Source organism: Cryptosporidium bovis (assembly GCF_009768925.1).
Source record: "Cryptosporidium bovis isolate 45015 chromosome Unknown contig_28, whole genome shotgun sequence".
In the NCBI taxonomy this organism is placed as follows: Eukaryota; Apicomplexa; class Conoidasida; order Eucoccidiorida; family Cryptosporidiidae; genus Cryptosporidium; species Cryptosporidium bovis.
Genome location: NW_027125012.1, coordinates 104,127 through 123,366, shown reverse-complemented (window position 1 = coordinate 123,366; position 19,240 = coordinate 104,127). Strand labels below are relative to the sequence as shown.

At 32.3% G+C, this 19,240-nt stretch overlaps 10 protein-coding genes across 10 annotated transcripts; 6 read left to right on the top strand and 4 right to left on the bottom strand.

Moving 5' to 3' along the window:
- Positions 1-62: 62 nt before the first annotated feature.
- FG379_001981 (uncharacterized protein) lies at positions 63-1,556 on the top strand (the record flags this gene model as incomplete). Its single annotated transcript, XM_067327584.1, has 1 exon — positions 63-1,556. The coding sequence occupies one exon, from the start codon at positions 63-65 to the stop codon at positions 1,554-1,556; it is 1,494 nt and encodes a 497-aa protein (XP_067184629.1).
- Positions 1,557-1,655: 99 nt separating this feature from the next.
- Positions 1,656-3,914, bottom strand: FG379_001980 (uncharacterized protein; the record flags this gene model as incomplete). Its single annotated transcript, XM_067327583.1, has 1 exon — positions 1,656-3,914. The coding sequence occupies one exon, from the start codon at positions 3,912-3,914 to the stop codon at positions 1,656-1,658; it is 2,259 nt and encodes a 752-aa protein (XP_067184628.1).
- Positions 3,915-5,254: 1,340 nt separating this feature from the next.
- FG379_001978 (uncharacterized protein) lies at positions 5,255-7,147 on the top strand (the record flags this gene model as incomplete). Its single annotated transcript, XM_067327581.1, has 1 exon — positions 5,255-7,147. The coding sequence occupies one exon, from the start codon at positions 5,255-5,257 to the stop codon at positions 7,145-7,147; it is 1,893 nt and encodes a 630-aa protein (XP_067184626.1).
- A 224-nt stretch (positions 7,148-7,371) lies between these two features.
- On the bottom strand, positions 7,372-13,251 carry FG379_001977 (uncharacterized protein; the record flags this gene model as incomplete). Its single annotated transcript, XM_067327580.1, has 1 exon — positions 7,372-13,251. One exon carries the CDS (start codon positions 13,249-13,251, stop codon positions 7,372-7,374), a length of 5,880 nt encoding a protein of 1,959 aa, XP_067184625.1.
- A 103-nt stretch (positions 13,252-13,354) lies between these two features.
- FG379_001976 (uncharacterized protein) lies at positions 13,355-14,119 on the top strand (the record flags this gene model as incomplete). The annotated part of the gene is made up of 1 exon (XM_067327579.1): positions 13,355-14,119. The coding sequence occupies one exon, from the start codon at positions 13,355-13,357 to the stop codon at positions 14,117-14,119; it is 765 nt and encodes a 254-aa protein (XP_067184624.1).
- Positions 14,120-14,314: 195 nt separating this feature from the next.
- FG379_001975 (60S ribosomal L13a) lies at positions 14,315-14,923 on the top strand (the record flags this gene model as incomplete). The annotated part of the gene is made up of 1 exon (XM_067327578.1): positions 14,315-14,923. One exon carries the CDS (start codon positions 14,315-14,317, stop codon positions 14,921-14,923), a length of 609 nt encoding a protein of 202 aa, XP_067184623.1.
- Positions 14,924-15,309: 386 nt separating this feature from the next.
- Positions 15,310-16,035, top strand: FG379_001974 (Oxr1p like TLDc domain containing; the record flags this gene model as incomplete). The annotated part of the gene is made up of 1 exon (XM_067327577.1): positions 15,310-16,035. The coding sequence occupies one exon, from the start codon at positions 15,310-15,312 to the stop codon at positions 16,033-16,035; it is 726 nt and encodes a 241-aa protein (XP_067184622.1).
- Positions 16,036-16,117: 82 nt separating this feature from the next.
- On the bottom strand, positions 16,118-17,395 carry FG379_001973 (Csn12p Rpn3p family component of the COP9 signalsome; the record flags this gene model as incomplete). Its single annotated transcript, XM_067327576.1, has 1 exon — positions 16,118-17,395. The coding sequence occupies one exon, from the start codon at positions 17,393-17,395 to the stop codon at positions 16,118-16,120; it is 1,278 nt and encodes a 425-aa protein (XP_067184621.1).
- Positions 17,396-17,937: 542 nt separating this feature from the next.
- FG379_001972 (histone H2A) lies at positions 17,938-18,399 on the top strand (the record flags this gene model as incomplete). The annotated part of the gene is made up of 1 exon (XM_067327575.1): positions 17,938-18,399. The coding sequence occupies one exon, from the start codon at positions 17,938-17,940 to the stop codon at positions 18,397-18,399; it is 462 nt and encodes a 153-aa protein (XP_067184620.1).
- A 145-nt stretch (positions 18,400-18,544) lies between these two features.
- Positions 18,545-19,186, bottom strand: FG379_001971 (uncharacterized protein; the record flags this gene model as incomplete). The annotated part of the gene is made up of 3 exons (XM_067327574.1): positions 18,545-18,748; positions 18,793-18,894; positions 18,938-19,186. 3 exons carry the CDS (start codon positions 19,184-19,186, stop codon positions 18,545-18,547), a joined length of 555 nt encoding a protein of 184 aa, XP_067184619.1.
- Between the last annotated feature and the right edge of the window lie 54 nt (positions 19,187-19,240).

The window sequence follows — 19,240 nt, the reverse complement described above, 5'->3', positions numbered from 1 at the left end:
CCCTTTAATATTTACCTATAAATATATATCTCCCATTCTAATCAATTGTTTTATCCCTCCAAATGGCCGGTGAAAATTACATTAGAACTATCTCCACTAATTTTCCCGTACTAAGTTTGACTTTAGGTATTGCCCTAACTATTGTGGGATCATGTTTCATGGCATTTGGAAATGCTTATATGAAGAAGGGGTTGCATCTTCAACAGCAAAAGTGTCCGGAAAAATCACGATCTAACACTTCTAGTATGGCATACAACGAAGTTACATGGTGGATGGGTGTTATATCTTACGGCTTTGGTGCAGTTATTCATATTATTGCACTTGGATTTGCCCCTGCCTCGATTTTGGCACCAATGAACAGCTTCGGTTTAGTGGCAAATGCCTTTGCAGCAGCAACCCTACTTGATGAGCACTTTGGCATGTTTGAATTAGTTTCTACTATAGGAGTTATTGTTGGAATTTGTTTGTGTGCAATTGCTTCTGTTCTTCCCTCTAACTCCAAAGATTTGAGCTATACCGGAATAGAATCGTGGTCAGATCCATATTATTTAATATACATTATATTCTGTTTTATTTGCATTTTGGCTGTATTAATCATCATTAATAACGAAGAGGCGAAATACAACGAAGAAAAGGAAATACAGACAAGAAGAGCTATTTTAAAGTCACTTGATGAAGAGGCATTGGAGATAGTTCAAAATTTTAAACAATCTCCACAACAATTAACAAAACCAAGCACTCATTCAAAAATAAGCATTTCTCTTCCAAAATATCCCCAATATATAAGCATGATGTATGGGTTTTTGGCAGGTTTGATAGGTGCACAATGTGTACTTGAGATAAAAGAGATTGTTGTTTGGGCAGAATTTGCAATGCAACACCCAAAAGAATGGATGTATCATTTACATCCATATGTAGCAGTAATACTATTCTTACTTTCTACATGGCTCCAGATGCACTTTTTGAATTTGGGTCTTTCAATGGGTGATGCAACCTTGATTATACCTACATATTATGTTTTCTGGACATTATTTAGTACATTTGGTGGTTTCACTAAATTTCATGAATTTGAGGGTTTTAATAAATTGATGATGATAGTATTTGCACTTGGAATTGCAATAACGACAACATTTGTAATTATTATGTCTATAAGGGAAATACTAGCTTTTAAGAAAGTAGTAGATGAAAGGGTTCCCGAAATAAATAATGTCATGGTTGAAGAGGAACCGAAGTTGGGTTCAGGTACCAATGACATGTTGGATGTTCAACTACCACTTGCAATGGGTGTTTTGACAATGATAAATGCAAGTAAATTGGCTGGGAGATACTTTATGAATGCATCTCAACTAAGGAAGACACGCAGTGCATCAGATATTTTATTACAGAAGGGCGGATCAATAGAGATTGTAGGCAATCAAAAGGATATTTGGACACTTCCTAGTAATGTTAGATGTGCAAAGAATGAAAGCTCATCTAATTATCAGAACTCCGTGTGGAAACCTAAACCTATTAATGAACTCGTCTTTGAAGACGTAAAGTATTTAGAAATACCGTAAAATACAGGAAACCTATTATCGGATCTTTTTAAGAAATCAAATATAAATTTAAAATCCAAATTTCTATGTATCTACTTCACATTTCACATTAATTATCAATTAGAAAACTCCGGATGTGTCGCTAACATCAATTACATTAGGATTTGACGTAGTCTCTGACGAAATTTTGTAGCAATTGCAGTAATATGAATACCCATCCATTGAACAATTTTCGCATGTGTTACACTCTCCAACTCCGTCACCAAACACATCGTACGTTCCAGGATCAACTATGTTTTGCACCTGTTGAATTATATTTATTTGGTTGTTCTGATCCTGAATTATACCACCAGAAATAAAGTTATGCGCGACTTGCCGAATTGGAGATGAAATTTCAAGTGCGGAGCTCGGAGTTGTAATATCATTAGCTGAGAATACTTGCCTGTAAATTGATAGTGAAGAGTTCGAAGAATATCCATTATTAAAACTTTTATTTATTGAATCATCTTCAATAGCACCACTTTGTAAGATCGAGTTAGGTGTCGAATTTGGAGAGAATACGAGTGGATTGAAAGTGAAGTTCGCATTATCGTTCAACAAACTTGGTTGCAGCTGGTTTCTATAAGTTTCGTTTTGTGAAAAATCACTGTAAATGTAATTTTCTTTACTTCTCACGTTTGGGTTGTCATTTTCGTTATTTAACAAGTTCAGCCAGTTTTTAACTACTTTTGTACTGTTCTGTTCTGTTTTTTGCAGTCCAATATTGTTTGCCGTCAATTTATTTTGGCTTGAAATATTTAAAAAGACGGAGCTATGCTGCACCCTTTGTATTGAGGAGTTGATATCCTGCGAACTACAATTGCTTGGATAGATGTTCCCGTTACCGTCATTTAATTTACATTCCATCTTATTGATGCTATTCATAGGTTGCATACAATCAAGTACTTTTGGATTATAATTGAATTGTCTATTGACACACTCCGAACTTTCTGCTATTGGCGTTGCTGTTGCAGTAGAAACATCACCCAGTAAGCAGTTATATCTTGCCGAGGTAAGCGTTTCACCATCAACCTCATGTCCTGACTCTGAAATACATTGCTTTGTGCATCTTGGTGTTAAAGAGTTACTTTCATTATTAAAATATCTTGAGTTTGATGTATTGTCTAATGGCGAATTTGAAAATGAAAAGGCCGACTTCGAATTTATATTCCCTGCTATTGTTTTATTTTGGCAAATACTCTGGAAATTGTTTGAATTATTCAAAAATTTTCCTGCATTAGCAATATTCCACTCTTCTAATTGTCTCTTAAGCTTCTTCTTGTTTCTTTTTTGTATAGACATTAATTCCCCTTTATTTAACTCGCCCGAATCATTAATTGAGCTATACTGCATCTCTACAGCTTCATTTTGGAACCTCAATTTGAGTGGTATAGAAAGTAGACCCGAATATCCCTTGTTTATTTGACTCATCACTTGCATATTTCCATTGTTGTTGCATAACAGCTTTGACATTGCACTATTTAGTAATTCTTCACAATCATATGAATAATTTTGTTTCCTTCTCCAAGCCATTTGTATAACTTTTGCATCATTTACATATAAAATATAACGATCGTGAATTCTTCCCTTTAAGTCCGAAACTGTTGGTCCAACAAAAACCTTGTGTGAAGAATAGTTTTGTTGTGGGCAAAAAGTTGCTGCAAAATACCCTGTTGAAGCCATAAAGATCCCATATGAATCAAATACATTTTTGGAAATATGAAATTCATTACTCTGTGTTTCTTGTTCCATTATTTTAAAATGCCCCATTAATTTGTCATGTGCCTTTCCTTTAAATAAACAACTTCTGCACGGGCAAAAAACCCATCTCTTAGGTTGTCCCTTAAATGTTAAACATATTATATTTCTCTCGTGACTCTCTAGAGCTTTTCCAGTTGTTCTCATTTGAATTGAATCCATGAATGCCTTAATTTCACTACTTTCACTTATGCATAATCTCCTAAGTACAACTGTTCCAAGTTCATAATTGTTCATAATTGTTTTTCTTTCTTCCGACGTTGTCACAGAGGAGAGAATTTTATTAACATCTTCAGGTGATATTAGGACAAAATCAGGTACATGCCTTGGCTTTAATTTTCCACCTCTTCTTGTACAACCTACATTTCTGCTAACCACACTACTGTCCAATGAACCGTCCATTGACCCACTCTTAAAGTTTCCGTATGCAGTGCCTCTATTAAACTCATTTTCAGCATTGCTGCGCCTTCCTTGAGTTGAATCTTGAAAACTATTCTTGAAACCTGTCACAGAATTCATTGAAATATCCTCGTATTCAAATAAAATATTGTTCTCCAGGGAACCAAACTGAATATCTGACATCTTATGTGAAGAATACTCGATCTTTTCAAAATTTATTAACAGCACGATGACCACACTATTTCGGTTCTTTTCTCAGATTATGTCGTCAATACTGTTTTCGTTTTCACCGTTATTTATGTATGATGTTGCATTATATCCGTCCAGTTACTAATTAAAACACTTTAATTAAATTATTTAATAATTATGAGCATCTAAAATATTTGTTTTTCTATTCAAATTCTTTTTTTTCCTCAAAAAAACTCTTTATGTAATTCCTATTTCAAGCGTCCACTACCTGGGACCAATGTTTTTACTCCTTAATAATAAAAATATACGAAAGCTGCAACTTGACATGCGTGCAGTTGCTCACACAAATGTCGGCAGATAATGATATCTTTTTTAGCGGAATCCTATTACTAATATCTAGCACACGTATGTAATGATGCACTTTAGCGCCCAACGTGGGGGAGGCGGCTTGAGCATGCACAATTACATGACTAAAATGTTATCGCCGGTATATACAAAAAAAAAAAAAAAANNATATAAAAAAAAAAAAAAAAAATATATATATATATATATATATATATATATATATATATATATATATGTCCTACTGGGTCCCACTTTCAAACTTCAGAAACAATACCTTGTGACGCACTTTTGAAAAAATATTACTAAAAGACACTAATGTTCACAATCCGCTTTTTTTTAAAACTATGATAGCAAACATAAACGGCTAAGATTTTCTTCTCTTTTCTAATTCAATTAAGGAAATTCAACATTCTATTATACTCGGTTATTTTCCCTCTTATGTTTTTTTTTTTACTAAAACGATTATGCTAGAAAAACAAAAAACCGCTTTCATGCACACAAACTGGAGACAATGCAAAAATCATGCATGCATCACACAATAGTTGAATTCGTTTAGTACCACAAACTAACATAATACATATATATACCTACTGTCTGTTTATGGGTGCGTTTATATGATAAATATGAACTTAATAAATAACTTCCATCCATAACTTGATAGTAACATTGTATTAGAGGTAGATTGTGGTTAATAAAAGAAGCCATAATACTACTTCAAAAAGCCAAATAAATTTTTGACCGTAAAGTTATTGATTATTTGAATAGAACAGAGCATTTTATTTCAAGTAATTATTTCTAAATAATTATTCTAAATGTTAAAATTTATTTAATAATTAAGTTATTTCAAAATATACATATATTATTAATTCAATTTTATTCCAGGAATAACGGAAAATTTTTGGTTTAACATAGGGTTTTATTATTAAGAGAGAGTTATAGACTCTCCAAAGTTAATACTGTTATTTTGAAATCTTAATTACATTCCTTCCATGTTTGAAACCCATAAACAATTGCTACCTGAAATGGTTGGGCCAGAACCCAATAAGTTAATATTAACTTTAAATGAAGCCTCTATAAAGAATAACCAACTAATTCATGGAGTTAATTCAAACTTAAATGTTCAGATAAATAGGCATAACTCAAGTGGTGGAACCAATATTATTCGTAAACCTTATAATTCTAAAACCCCTATTCACAGACAAAAACCACGACATGTTCCCTCATTCTGTAGTTTTTCCGACTCGAAAAACAATTTCGAAAAGGAATTGCTTGAGAAGATATCAACAGAAAAGGAAAGAAATATCATTTTTTCATACTATGAACCAGGAACTATTGGCCTAAGGAGATATGCAGTTACTCATCAAGATGAAGTAGATGGATATATATTTGATTTCAGTAAGAGAAGTACGAGACTTTCAAATGATACAATGGATAGAACTGTAATCACAGTTGGTTTCACTGGAAGAAAAAAGAGATGGACTCTTTGTCCATCTTGTGATTGCATTCCCAAGGCTGACAAAAGGGAGAAGATAGTTGGCCAGTGGAAAATCCTGCACTTACCTCCAAAGGGTGGAAGTCTAGTTGTCCCAAGATGTGTTTATGAGGCATACGGAGATGTTGTTGATGATTGCAACTATTTTGCAGCAACACTATGTCCACAACAGACATACTGTGCTAAACATAGTAACCAGACAAGTTTTCTGAACAGAAATTGGCATTATTCATACCGTCACCAGTTTGCACTACAAGATTATATCGTATTTTGTGATAATTTGCAATCCGTTAGAGTAGTATGGAAGCTATTATCAACAAAAGAAAGTGAAATAAGTCCAGAAATAACAGCGGAATTAGCGGAGAAGACACTAATCTCAGTAATGCAAAGATTTCTAGAATTTACCAAGATGACTGGAACAAAAAATTTGATTTTGCCTGTTAACAATACCCCAATTAGCAGCGTAAATGAGAACTCGGAAGAATCAACACCATTGAGTATGAATATGTATTCATTCGAAAAAGATGAACGAAGTAACCCAGAATCACAGCAATCAGCCATTTCAAATGAACCAATTTTTTCACAACTTGATCTAAGTAAACTGCAAATTCAATTTGTTAATCAAATAGCCCCAAACAACTCATTCCCACAAATAATTACGCAACAAAACTCTAATATGTCAGTAAATCCAGTTTTTAACCCTTTAATCCAAAAATCTTCATACATTCATGATTTCTTAAATTATCTTGACAATACAAAAAAATTAGAAACAAATCCTGTGGAAAAAAGTAAGAAAGTAAATCATTTCCAACGGAATATACAAAATATACCCTCGCCCTCACTTAAACTTACAGACAATTTGAATAATTTTTCTGTTACAGGAACTACACCTATTTCAATGGACTACGATACAAATACATCCCTACAAACAAAGGTTACTGGTGTAACATTAAGCACGGAGGATAACATAAGTTCAGGAAAGATTGAAACCAAAATTGAAGGCGACATACAAAATTTACAATCGACATCAGTGACAAACCCTAGTATTAATGACCAAAATGCAAAAATAGATTTTATGGACCCACTGAGAAACAACACGGTACCTATTGGTCCAAGTTTACAAGGTATGTGTGGAATTAATCAGGCGTTAGGTATTGGAAACTATACTCAATTACAAATCCCGCAATTAATCAATTCAGTTATAGGTTCGTCGAATCAGGGATTTCTATACATTGCTCCAAACTCATCATTGTATCCATTTTATGTTCCAATCAACAACTATGGTGTAGAAACGAGGAGTTTATTGAGTGGGGCAAATTTGGTTAATCAGAAAAATGAGACAAACTCCTCTATTTTCTCACTCAATTCCAATTATACTCACGAAATATGAATGCTAATTTTTTTATAATAAATAGTATTAGAAGTAATTACATTTAAATTCAGAATGAAGTCTATTTTAAATTAAAAATAATTATATAAAAAAAGTTAACCATTTTTATATTCCGAAGAAATGTCTTAATACCTTTGAAAAAAGAAACATTTAGGGGGAAATCCAGAAAAAGAATCATTTTTAATAGGAATTTAGAAATTAGGATAAGTTCTAATATTTGTAATTCATTGCTCGAATATTCTGAGAACTGAATATATAGGTTTAGAAAGAATAATATCCGCATTATTAATGAACACGCACTTTTCTCCCAGCATAGATTCTATAATAAATTTAATCTCACAAGAGCTGAATATTGAAAATTTATCTGTAAATTCGGAAATACTAATTATTGGTGATTTGTAAATGGAGTGACAAATGTAATAAATTAAAATCCCACAAATTGGTCTGTTAATTTCCCCATCAGGAGAAATAAAACTATTGAAAGGTTTTTTATTTTTTACATTTATATCTAAATACAATTTTTCCTTATTTAAACTGCTAAATTTATCAATTGATTTATTGATAATATTATATATAGTTCTAATTTCTCCTTTAGAGAATATTTCTGTGAGTGAATTGAAAGACCACAAAAGCCAGATTCTTGTTGGTATATTAATTGGAATTCTTAATCCACCAGAATCAGTAGGTAAAAAATCTTCAAAAATAGGTTCATTGGCATATAAAGAATTATTTTCCGAAGAGAAAGTCGTATATAACCAATCATCGTCAATTGGCACCCTTGTACATATTCTAGTAAACTCCAAAAAAAACATCAAGTGATAAGTAAATGGAATTTGAAGCTTGTAAATGGCAATTCCGGGGTCTTCTATTTCATTTCCAATTGTTCTAAAAGTATTAATTGATTTTTCATCTAACGAGAGAATGAAATTTTCAATATCTCTAATAGAAAATAATTGTTTTTCATCCTTCATTTTTATAATAATTAGTGAAATTACAGTCAATACTATTTTTGTTATTTCTGTGTCATTATTTAATATATCAAATATTTTTTTTATAATTCCTATAATAGGGTCAGAAGTTTCATTTCTTTTTAATCTTTTAATTTCAAGCTCAGAATAATCATTCAAAATCCCAGCAATTGAAAAATAATAAGGTATTTTATTAATTTCAATATGATCTGAATCAGTGGCACCAATAAATGGGATCTTTGGTACATTTTTTATATTCAAAAGTTCTTTAACTGTGTTGTTATTCTTATTACTGTCTCCTTTATAATTAACAATTATTTTTGAGATTATGGGGCTTCCTTTCTCTTCATTTATTGTTCCCTGAATCAAAGATGATTCAATATCATCATCTATTTTCGATAACTTTCTACTTTTTTCTACATTGGGTTGATCCTCTACAAAATCAAGACCCTCATTATCTCTTGGATTAATATCATAGTTTAACTCTTCTAAAATATCAATTTCACAATTCTCTGAATTTGTTTCTGTTACTTCATTTAATAGTCTTAAAAGATCTTCATTTGTTTTATTTGTTGCTTTTTCGTAGAAATCCTCATCATTCCATTCAACTTCAAATGTGCATTTTTCGTCCAATAAATTATTTAAATAATTTAAAGCATATGCGCCGTTAATTTTGTTTTTAATTATAATCCTGTTATTTTCAGAACATTGAATTTCCAACCCTGCAGAACAAAGATCAAATATTTCACGCCATAGTACTGACTTTCCGAAACAGTTAATCAACACGTTCCTAGAGAGTGTATACATTCCTGAAGGGTAGCTCTTGTTTTCCGGTTTAAATTCACTTTGTTTATTCAATTGCTTTATTATGTTATTATTTACACAATATTCGAAGTAACTATTTACCGTATCTTCTTCCATTCCATAAAAAAAATTGTCAACATTATCCAAATTGACAATGTATTTTGGTGTGAGTAATACTGATTTTAACTTGTTAATAATCAAAAATTTATAAATATCTAAATCTATTTTGCTTGATCTCAAGAAACCATCAGTTTCTAAAATGTTTTCACTCCTATAAAAATCTATTCCTACTTCACTTAGCAAATTTTTTATATCAATATCAGTGTTTGATTGTGAAATTAAGAATTCCTTCCATCTGTTTGAAAAAGAACTAGATCTCACGGCGTCATTCCAACATATCCGTTGACTCTCTTTTAACTTTAATGTTTCAATTAACTTCGAATTCAATGGATAAATTGTTTTAAGACAGGAAAAAACAAACTCTATTGCAAACTCAAGGAATATATCATTTGTCCCAATATTATCTAACATTAGAGATTTAATTCTCGAAAACTGCAGAGTATAAAGACTGTTCTCATTATTTCTATTATCAGTACAAAGAGAAAAGATTTTCTTTAAATTTTTTATTTTATTTGTATTCGAAAACCCGGAATGCATTTTCTCGCTAATAAATAAAATAAAATAAAGAAGTGAAATATCCTCTTTACTTAACCTCAAAAATGCTCTCAATAATTCAGTTTTCATATTTTTTTCCAGTGTATTTTTGTGATCTTTATCTGTGTCTTCGATTAAATGCCTTAACGAAATAGGAATGTAATCTTCATTAATTATTTGAATCTTTAATGAGGAATTTAAATTCAAACTTTTATTTTTTGATTTTACAGATTGATGTTTTTGTATTGTGTACATTGATGTATTTATTGTTGATATGTCATGAATGACTTTATAATGAGAGATTATCGCAGGATGTGTGGAATAGAGAACATGACAAATATGGCACTGATATCTCGGATCTCTTATAGGATGAAAAATAACTTTTCTCAAACTTTCCTTTTCATTATAAGAGTTTTTTTCAACTGAAATTGAATCGACAACACGCAATAAATATCTTAGTGTAGTCAACGGGCTAATAGATAACTCACTAGAAATTTTTTTAATTTCAGGTGAAGCCAAGGATAGCACAATAGGAGTATCACTATTTTCACATTCAATTTTTCCGAACACCAGGCTTCTGGCATAGTTTTCTAAATAATTTCTTTTTTCTATTGATAACAATGAATTTGCTTTCCAATGTCTTTTCAATATTATTTCTGGTAATAGTAACGAATATTCTTTAAAGTTTGATTCCATTATCAATTTTTGCGTTTTTAAGGATTCGTTGTACAATTTAACCCAATAATTATCTAATTCACCATCTTGATTAAAATTAAATACTCTTTCCTCATGTTTAATAAACTTAATTAATTCATCACGAGAAAACTCTGAAGAATTGATTATTAGCGGAATTTCAACATTAACCCCAACTTCCCATATTGAATTAGAAATTGATACTGCATCAATAGAAGAATCTTCTAAATTTGCTTCTGTACTTTTGATTGAATTATCTTCACTTTTCACAGATTTACACGACAATAAATTGAGTTTAGTCAATAAATTTAGCATTTTAAACAAAATATGTGTTGCCCTTCTAGATTTTGATTCAATAGAATTATTTGTTGTAATCCCTATTGATTCATATTCTGAGACATTCTTCTTTAAACGAGTTTTTGTAAGTGTTTCATATATATTTTGGGGTAAATCTTTTAATTTCGTATTAGAGTTGAATAAAAATGAATCGGAACTTCCAAACATTAGATATTCTTCAATAAAGCTTGATCTGTATCCAAAACCTATAACTCTAAGAAAAACATCGATATTCATCTCTTCAAGTATTTCTCTTGTTGAAAATGTATTAGATTCTTTATTATTCAAAATAAGTGAAATGATATGGTAGTGAAGAACTTTTAATCTTATCATAAGAGGGAAAATAAATCCATAGTGTGCAAGTATCTTTTGGTTAAAATTGATAAAACCTATTTCCTTCACGTTAGAGCCAAATTTTATATTTTCACTTGCCAAACTAGAAAATCCAAGATTCATTCTTTTTGAAGGAACGAACTTCTCATGAGAACCTAAAGTAGAAAAAGTACCAGGAATATTCAAACTGGAAATACCAATAGTTTTTGACGAATTTGAACTACTCTTTAAGTTAGAGTCGTCTATTTCTATATTTAATGATGCAACCGTAAAATTGGTATTTACAACAACACTAGCATCTCCATTTTCTGAAGAAATTAATTTTATTTTAGATGAATCCTCACAGTTAATTTTAGATTCATAAGTTAAAGAGTCATTTGATCTATTTGTAGTATTTTTGAGACCATTGTCATTTTGCTTCGGGGTGACTGCAATAGAAGCATCAACTATTGCCGCTACATGAGAAAGCTCTCTCTTTCTCTTTTCTATTGCATGTTTTGTGGATATGGATCTTTTATTCTTTAATTGAATTGCTTTCAAATCCCTTGCTTCTTCTTCCTTAAACCTTTTAGATGAAAAAAAAACTGCAACATCACCTGATTGAGAATTGTTTATATTCTTGACAGAGGTTATAAACGTTTCCTTTATTGTATCGTCAATCTCCTTCAACTTTAATAAAATACGTCTGATTGTTTTTCTATCTGGTCCCTTTGAAGTGTTCTCTTCTTCTGAAAATAACTTAGCAAATTCTGGAATAGTAAGTATACCATGCTCCTCTATCCATTTTTTCGTTAAAACCAGTCTTCGAACGAATTGTTCGGTGAGGTTCGAAAGGTCATTGTTTGCATTAGGGAATGCCTCGCTAAATATTTTGGAAATTACCGAAATTGATTCGTGCGACTTTTCGTCTTTACAAAATACATCATTAGTTTTATGATCACCTGAGGTGTTAAAATTTTCTGCTTTTGATTCATTCGAACAATAGTAATATCTATACATAAATGTTCTATTATATCGTTGAGGAACCTTGTAAATAACTCCAATTTTACACAAATCTGCTAATAATTTTCCAAGCCTCTTAATGTTTATACCAATAAGCCTTACAATTTCAAGTGAAACCATTCCTATTTTACCACTTGCACGTATTAACCACAAAACTTGATCCACTTCAGTTAATTCAAACACATTTTTTACATTATAATAATATCCACTATCATCAATAGCTATATCTGAAGGAACACCCTCATTTGAAAACTTCTCAAAATCGCCAGATAAGGCAAGATTATTTTGATTTGTTTCTGTTGAACTAGATAGTTCATTAATATTTGGGACATCAACTTCTGTTTTAATTGTCATTTGATCCTTCAATAATTCAATATTTGATGTAAGAAATGCATCCTTTAAACATAAACATGGTAAATAGGATTTTGTAGCAGGGTTCCATGCAAATACACGTATCACATTTTTTGTTAGAAGTGCGTCTCTGACCTTATTAAAGGCTTTATTTGCTGCTTTCTGTGAACAAATTAAATGGTCAGCTGAGTTTTCATCGTGCAAAATCAAAAACCCAGTACAAAGTGTTCTGATATCTTTCTCCCATGCTATCTTTCCCGGTGCTTTATATTCAAGAATTCTTACTATCTCAGTACTTAAAGGCTGTACATGTTGACACCAAATTAGTTGAGAAAGTTCTCGTGGAATACGGTTGAAGTCAAAAAATTTTGTAAGCCAAATAACTGCAGAAATATGACCACCAGGTACTTGATTAGAATCTTCTGTTGAAAATAATTTTTTCTTGTGATTTACAGGCATTGGAATAGAAAACCTGACAATTATATCATATTTGTACAATGATTTTAAATGTTGAAAAACCACTTTTGGATCCATATTAAGCATCTTAGATATTTCATATTGCCAACAACCCTCGAAACCTTTTCCAGCTATTGCCATATACACAGCAAGCCTACCCTCAACTTCAGATATGTTAGTGTAAATGTTCAAATCCAAAATATACCTATGTAAACATTCATTGGAATAAAGTTTGATCCCATCAAAATCTGGTGCTTTCGATAAAGCATATTCGATTGAACATACTTTTCCATCTTTTAAATCAGTTACCCTTGTATTTGGATGTCTAATAACTTCATAAATTATAGTTTTTTTGACATTGGTATGTTTTAATTGAAGAGAATAGTTGTAGTTAAAATTATCTACTACTCTAAAATATATCCTGTCAATTAATTCTTTTGGAAGGCATCCATTTCCTCCAGAGAATGACAGTTCTTCTAATGCAATTCTTATGAAAATTACATTCATCAAAAGAATACAAAATTTATAAATAAGTCGAGGGTGATTGGAAATATAGCGCCCAAGAGAACATGAAAATAAACTATGATGCGTTTGGAATGAAAACACAATTATGGACGAAAAAATACTCAGTTCTCTTCCAGTTGAAGTGCTTAGAGGTGTAGAAACACGAATTTCAAAGAGTGTGGTCAACCTCCAATGTTTAATAAATGAATTGAAAGATGAAAATATTAGACTATCCAGTCAAAATTATACTGTGGAAAAACAAATCAAAAGTAGAAAGTATACTGCAAACAGTATTAGTAATTATGTAATGGAAAAGTTTGGGATTGGTGTTATAGGCCAAGATGGGATTGATAGAACTCAAAAAAAAGAACTGAATGGTGTAGCTTACAATAGCACTGGAACTAATAAGGAAGCACCGATAACACGTATAAATGAGACGAACGGCATAGAACTGAAATCAAAACACAAAGAATTTATAAGTGATACTGGAGAATTGGTATCAGAAGTGAAGTTTAATAGTAGCGATAAAGCTGAATCTTCCGAAGAGGGAAGTGATATTACAGGGAAAAGAGCCAGAGAATTAATTCCACCTATATGTTACGGATCAGGAATGAGATTCAAATTAAGTATCTTGTTAGATGCAGAAAAATCTGTGGAAATAAGATTCTGTAAGTTTTCAAATGAATCAGAAAGAGATGACTTCGTTGGAAAAGTAATAGGAAGCATCGGACTCAAGTCTGTCTATTTCGACTGTATAAAAAACCTAGTAATAGAAATTGAGAAAAAAGGTTCTTATGATTTATTCGAAGTGGATATAGCGGATTTGGACCCATGGGACAAGAAAGTGCATCATCAAGATAACCATTCCTAACGAACAAGTTGACTATTTAAATTTTCAGTCTGGTGTCCGAGCGGGCTATTGGCGGCAATTAATGTAGACGTTTCATTTATTTTTCTGTCTCTGAAACTAGCAAGGAATAAAATTTCTGACTTGGAACGGCCTAGAATCATTTTTTTTCCTGAGTGAAACTCGAAGTTATTTATATTAAATACTGTTCAGACAAGGATGACAAAAGGGAGAGTCGTTATCGATTGTCGTGGTTCCTTACTGGGACGCTTGGCCTCTGTTATTGCAAAAGAATTGTTGAACGGACAAAAAATTGTTGCAGTAAGATGTGAAGGGATTAATATATCTGGTTCACTTTATAGAAATCGCCTGAAATATCAGGATTTTTTACGAAAGCGAATGAACACCAATCCTAGAAAGGGTCCATTTCATCATCGTGCCCCGTCAAAGATATTGTTCAGAGCTGTAAGAGGTATGATCCCCCATAAGACTTCCAGGGGTGCAGCTGCTTTAGCGAGATTGACAACACTAGACGGGTGCCCTGCCCCATTTGACAAAGTCAAGCGTGTTGTAGTCCCAGCTTCTCTACGTGTGCTGAGACTGAAACCACAGAGAAGGTACACTGACTTAGGAACGTTGTCATCATTGGTTGGGTACAATAAGTCCAAAACAATAAATTCTCTGGAAGAGAAGAGGAAAAAAAGATCACATGCGTTCTTTTTGAAAAAGGTTGCAAAAGACAAGGCTTTTAGAAGTGCTCAAAAATCCGTCTTCAACAAATTGTCGAAGGAGGAACAGGAAATTTTAAGGGCTGCTGGCCAGGAGTAGAATGGGAATCTATTAAGATATTAAGCTCCTTTTTTTGGGGTATCTATATTATCGTATAGATGAAAATGACTTGTTCTATCGTCTTAACTCTGCAACTATCGTTTTTGGGATTCCTTTTGGCAGACCTTCGATGTTAATGACTTAGGACGAGCACTATTATATGATATCGCCCTGGTAGATTTTTTAGGACTGAACTTCCCATTATATTTTTAAGTTGTTTTATCGTATTATTTTTTTTGAATTCACTGTTATTGGTTCTGGTTTCCCTGGATAGAACCCTCCATCGGTTGTGTGTTGTTGGCGGTCTGTATGTAACAGTTGATCCTCTTTAATATCACAGATATTTCACAATTGAACAAATAATGTAGTGGTACTTTTCGGTTTTTATGTGGGTTACAGGTTTCAAAGTCCCTGAAGGGGCACGAAAAATATTGAATGAAAGTATGGTAGATGAAATAACCTCTTATCTACCAATAGTTCTTGCACTTAGAAGATGGCAACTTTCATATTGTTCTAAATTACATGGAATATCATTTGGCTCGTTTTACAGAAAAGTATCAGGTAAGGGGCCTAGTATACTAGTTGTAAGGGATACTGATGGTGTGGTGTTCGGTGCGTTCATTTCTGAATCGATAAGAAATTCTGCAAACTACTACGGAACTGGAGAAATGTTTGTATTCACCTATAAACAACTATCCAACAATATAAAGCAAACCGTAAACAAAGATATAAGTAATATCTCAGAATTTAGTCAAACCTATACCGGAACATCTGATTTTTTCTCCGAATTCGCCGTTGAGTGTTGTACAAAAGACAAGCAGAATAAGACTAATCTCGAAGGTGAAGTCGAACAGAACTCAAGAGAAACACAAAAGCTAAAATCCAGATTAAGTGTTTTTCCATGGAGTGGGAAGAATTGCTTCTATATATACACCGATAACTCGAGAATTGCAATAGGAGGTGGAGGTTCCTATTCATTGGCAATAGATGGAGAATTCTTCAGAGGTTGGTCATCCCCATGTTCAACTTACGATTCCCCTTCACTATCCAACAGAGAAGATTTTCTCGTGAACGCCTTCCAAGTCTGGACACTTGTAGACGACTATCAATGAAAAAGTATCAGGGTGGAAAAGTCAAATGTTGAATTCAGCTCGGTTACAATAACATAAAAAATAAAAATAATTTCGCTATGGATTATGGTATTTTAATGTTTTTTAGTGTTGGAAAAGGATCATTTGCAGAGAACACAATTACCTGATGTTCCCATGAAATATAACCTTTAACATAACCTAACTTAATCAAGTTAGCACAAATACATGCCATTTCATGTTGATCAAATAATTCATCAGATTGCCACTTGAAACCCACTTCAAATATTGAAAAGGTGAGCTTATTTGAGTCTCCCTTTACATTTTTGGAACACCAATTACGAATTCGCTTCATCAAATTTCTATAAACAATAAACTTTACCCTTTCAACACAAAGTATTGTTCCATGTGCAATAAATATTGATGAATACTTTTCAATTGCAAGTTCAAAGAGCTTAATATTACCATGTATTAATGCCTTTGATATTTCCACATAATGTTTTAAATCGTACTTCTTAAGTAATGAGATTCTTGGAATAAAACCAAGTCTAAGTTTCACTGGTATTAAACATTCTAAAATATTACTCTTTAATTTAGTCTTTTTCTTTCCACTGTGTCCAAATGCCCACATTAATTGTTCTTCTGCAAGGGTAAATCTATCCTGCTGCATGTAAAGTTTACCGAGGAAATAACAGAATAATACCATTGGTCCCCGGGGAACTTTCTCTAAATTTATATTTGAAGACTCTATATGCTTTATGAACGTTGAGGCCATCTGCATGTTCCTGAGTTGCATGCAACACTTAATACTTTCAGTCATTAATATAACATATCCTGCTTGTCTATCCTCATCACCCCTAAATTTACCAATTTGTTGTCTGATTGAATTGAGAACTGCGATTTGATATCTGTTTTGATAATCATCACTTTCTTCATCTTCAAAGTCACCAGAATTCAATTTGGAATCAGCTAAAATACCTATTTTCGATATAAGAATGCATGTGGATGAAAGTACAGGGACAACCCAATGACAAGGTATTGCATCCGGATCTCGATAAACCTCTATCCAGCTATTAAGTAAAGCTGTTACATTCGAAAGTACGGTACCCCACTGGCAATTAGGTTTTGTTATTTCTCTATTTAACTCCAGAAAATTTTCAATTAAAGTTAATAATACACCTGAAAATGTTGAATTTGAGTTCTGAAAATGTTTCTGTGTAATTACCTTTATATCTTGTGTAGATAAAGTAATATTACCTCTGTACAAATTCCTGAAATGTCTTATACTAAAAAGATTTGATAATAGCTTGCCATCTCTTCTATTTACTCCAGACTCAACACTAGATATCCATTTAATAATGTGCTTACATTCTTGAGCTAACATTTCCAAGTCCTCGTTTCCATTTCAAAGGAATAGCAAATTGCGCCAATTTCTAAAGTCAGAAAATTTTCTAAAGACCTTATAAAAAAGAAAGAATAAAAAGAATAACCTACTATAAGATTCTACAATATTTACATAATTATCTAAAATAATGTTTTTTAGACATGTTTACCCCTTGAACAACTATTTATTTAATGAGGTCGGAAACACATTTTAGTAGTATCAGTAATGCAGACAACAATGTAATTATCAAAACTTTGATATAAAAAGTATGTGTTAAATTTGAAAATTTACCTGGCAAACTTAATGTATGGAATAAAATATTTATGCCTCCTAAATAGTCTTGTCAATTTTCATGATTCGATTTTCAAAATCCACTAAACATGCATACAAAAGTTATTTTTTGCGGCATGTTTTAGCGCTCATACAAATTGTCCACATGAAGAAAAAAACAATCTACGGAATAGTGATTTTCAATCAGTTTGTTCTCTTGTAAATCAAATACTTTTTTTCTGCACCTTAAGTAAATATAAAAAAAGTGAGCAATGGATGCCACTACTTCTTCTGGAAAAATAGGTGGTAAAGTTGGTGGAAAGGTCGGTGGTAAGGGAAAGGCTGGTTCGGGGAAGGGAAGCAAGAAACAACCGACATCAAGAGCAGCTCGTGCAGGTTTACAATTCCCTGTTGGTCGTATTCAACGTATGTTGAAGCATCGTATCCCTGGTGATTGTCGTGTGGGCTCAACGGCTTCAGTTTATGCAGCTGCAATATTAGAATATCTTACAGCAGAAGTACTGGAGCTAGCAGGGAATGCCTCAAAGGACCTTAAAGTAAAGCGTATAACACCCAGACATCTTCAGTTGGCCATCAGAGGTGATGAGGAACTTGACTCCCTAATCAAAGCCACAATAGCTGGTGGTGGTGTTATACCTCATATCGAAAAGTCTTTGATGGGCAAGGCACTAATCGGGAAGAAAGGTAGTAAGAAGGGAACAATGAGTCCATAAAGACACTTAAGAAACAATTATTAGTTTAGAGCAAGCAACATGACTGTAATGGCAACATTACGTGGTTTATACCAAGGTTAGATCTTTGCTTAAATAGTTTGAGACTAGATTGAATCCCCTAAATTTCTTTGAAGTCACTTGTCTTTCAGTTTGCGTTTCCTTGCTTTGATTTTCTTATCATCACTCCGTAGTTATGAATTCTTGCAGTGTTTACTTCAAGGATAGTTATTTGTTCTCTGATAAAGTCCAGTGATTTTTGGTATATCTTTATTGTGTTTTTTGCGGTAGACAGGTTTGAATTCAATACTTCCATAGCTTCTTCTAATGAGTACTCCAGTACAGTGTTTGCCTAAAAAGTTATTTTATTGACAAAAAGAGTGATTATAAACATACCCCTAACCAAAGGTAAACATTGTTTGACGGTAACGAGGTCCCTTTTGCAAGTAGATTATCCGCAAGAGGGAAATAAAAACGATCTTCTTGGATATTTGAATTCTAAAGAGTAAAAAATTTACAACAACAAAAAACTTAAACTTACAAATAACCTTTGTCTCTGAGTTATTGTATCTATTGCCAATTCAATATCTGGTATTTTTAGAACTAGAGATTCTTGTTGCGCTTTAAAGGAGTTCTCCATTAGCTTGTATTTTCTATTTAACAATTGGATGCTCTCCAAAATATTATATATTGACTTTTCTCCGACAAACTCTTCAATAGAGGAGATAAACATAGCCTTTGGAATGTTTCCTGGACCGAACTCATCTTTAACTACAAGATCAGAAATCATACTTAAATTCTTTTAAAATAGAAATTATTTTTTTCCTTGTAAAGTTACCGCAAA